The sequence below is a fragment of the Polypterus senegalus genome, chromosome 11 (assembly GCF_016835505.1).
Source record: "Polypterus senegalus isolate Bchr_013 chromosome 11, ASM1683550v1, whole genome shotgun sequence".
NCBI classification, from domain to species: Eukaryota; Metazoa; Chordata; class Cladistia; order Polypteriformes; family Polypteridae; genus Polypterus; species Polypterus senegalus.
In genome coordinates, this window is record NC_053164.1 from 53,076,971 (window position 1) to 53,078,917 (window position 1,947).

The 1,947-nt window shown below is 42.8% G+C and overlaps 1 protein-coding gene across 1 annotated transcript in view; it reads right to left on the minus strand.

The window, feature by feature from the left end:
- Window positions 1-663: 663 nt before the first annotated feature.
- Window positions 664-1,947, minus strand: part of LOC120538982 (SH3 domain-containing protein C23A1.17-like) — a 5,731-nt gene continuing 4,447 nt past the window's right edge. Inside the window, exon 3 of the mRNA XM_039768636.1 lies at window positions 664-1,947. This exon is cut by the window's right edge and continues 298 nt beyond it. Within this exon, the coding sequence (XP_039624570.1) occupies window positions 1,503-1,947 (445 nt within the window). The 3' untranslated portion in view covers window positions 664-1,502.

Sequence of the window (1,947 nt, forward strand, 5' to 3'; positions counted from 1 at the left end):
ATAAAAGTAGCAAACCAGTTTAGCATCCTGTACCTCATGAGAACAATACTGTTAAGAAACACCATTACCTTTTTACTATACACCCAAATACATGAAAGTTTCAGCTAAAGATTTCCAACTAATAAATTTATTTCATAATCCCACCAGCAAATCATACACATGTGAAACATTAAACTTCATAGATTTTTAAGAGATCTTCAGAACAAAGCTACTGTACAAATAAAACCGATTGAAAAAAATTGACAGGGGCACAGTTTAGGAAATAGAGCCAATAATTAACTTATTTGATCCATCATAGCTTTCATGACTAAAAACTGTATGTGTGCAATATACAATGCCCACAACAATTGACTGGTATGTGGCATAATTCAATACTTTTGAACAACTTTAGAGTTTGAGACAACCAAGATTGTTCTTAAACTAGTTTCATGCACACCAGCTAACAATATTAAAGCAGTTCTGAGCGGGTTGGGTAATGGATGGATGGAAAAAACTTAGATTAACATAAAAATAAATGCTCTTAAATAAATAAATGTGAACTATTATTAATACTACTACTACTAATAAAAAATAATGGGTCACATAGTGTGCATTCAACATGGAATCATCCCAAGGTGATCTCATCAACGTTTGTATTTACAATAATAAGAATGGCAGTCAAGATTAGTGCTGTTGCACTGCACACTTTAAGTTCAAGTTTATTGTCATGTGCATACAGTACAATGATATTGACACTTGCTTATCTGTTCAGAACACAGATAATACTGCAATAAAACACAGACAAAATATATAGAATGCAATATGCACAATAGGTCATTATATATGTGCAAATAATTATATATAATTTTTTTTCTTACAGCGTTTATTATGATTTGTTGTTTAGTAACGTCATAACTGAAACGCTTTCTCCAAATCTACTGGAACAACGGTGTGGCCTGCAAGGGGCACGCCAGCTCTCAAAACCGACACAGACGGACTCGGGCACAAGTCTCTGCAGCACACAAGGTTTTTATTTGGCTGTTCGAATCTCTTCTCATTCACTTCCCACAGAAGAACACAGTACAATCAGCACACAGCACAATCTCTCTCTCTGCCTTTGTCTTCTCTTTTCTTTCTCTCTATCTTCTGCCTCCACTCCTCCTGGCAGGTGTCATCCTCTTCCTCACGATTCTGTGTCTTAGAGCAGTGTCAGCAGACTTCTTTTATCCTGCACCCGGCAGTACTTCTGGCTTTCTGTTAGCGTGGTCTGGAAGCACTTCTGGGTGAAGCGGAGGCCCAACAAAGTAGGTCTCTGCATCACCTCCTGGAGTCACCCACGGAACCCATCAGGGTTGTGCCAAACTCCAACTCTCATGAAGCATCACTGAAACTCAGGGGGATAGCCATCTAGCGCTCCAGGGGAGATAATGCTTTGTGTATATTGTCTCTGCAGGTCCTTCCATTAAGCAGTTGTCCTGGCCGGGCAAGGATGTTGGCCGTCCCCCACAAGGATCATTAGTTCTTTACTGTTTGCCAGAAGGAAGAAGTGAGAAAAGCAACTGTGGAGGGTGGTTGAGTATGTAATAATCTTGCCAATGTGTTACAGATGTCCTTAACAGAAGGCAGCTGGGTACTGGTAATACTTTGTGTGGCCTTGTGTGGCCTTCACTACCCTCTGCAGCTGATGATGACTGTGTACATGCTGAGAGCGATACAAGTGGCAGTGAGCTAGAAACAAGCACAGAGGGCAGAGGCTGGGCAGTGGCTGACATGGGCACAGAGGGCAGAGGCTTGGCAGTCGCCAATGCAGGCACAGAGGGCAGAGGCTTGGCAATGGCCGATGCAGACACAGAGGGCAGAGGCTTGGTAGTGGCCGATGCAGGCACAGAGGGCAGAGGATGTTCAGTGGCCGATGCAGGCACAGGGGACACCGGCTGGGGAGCAGCCGACACAGGCTGGGAAGCAGCC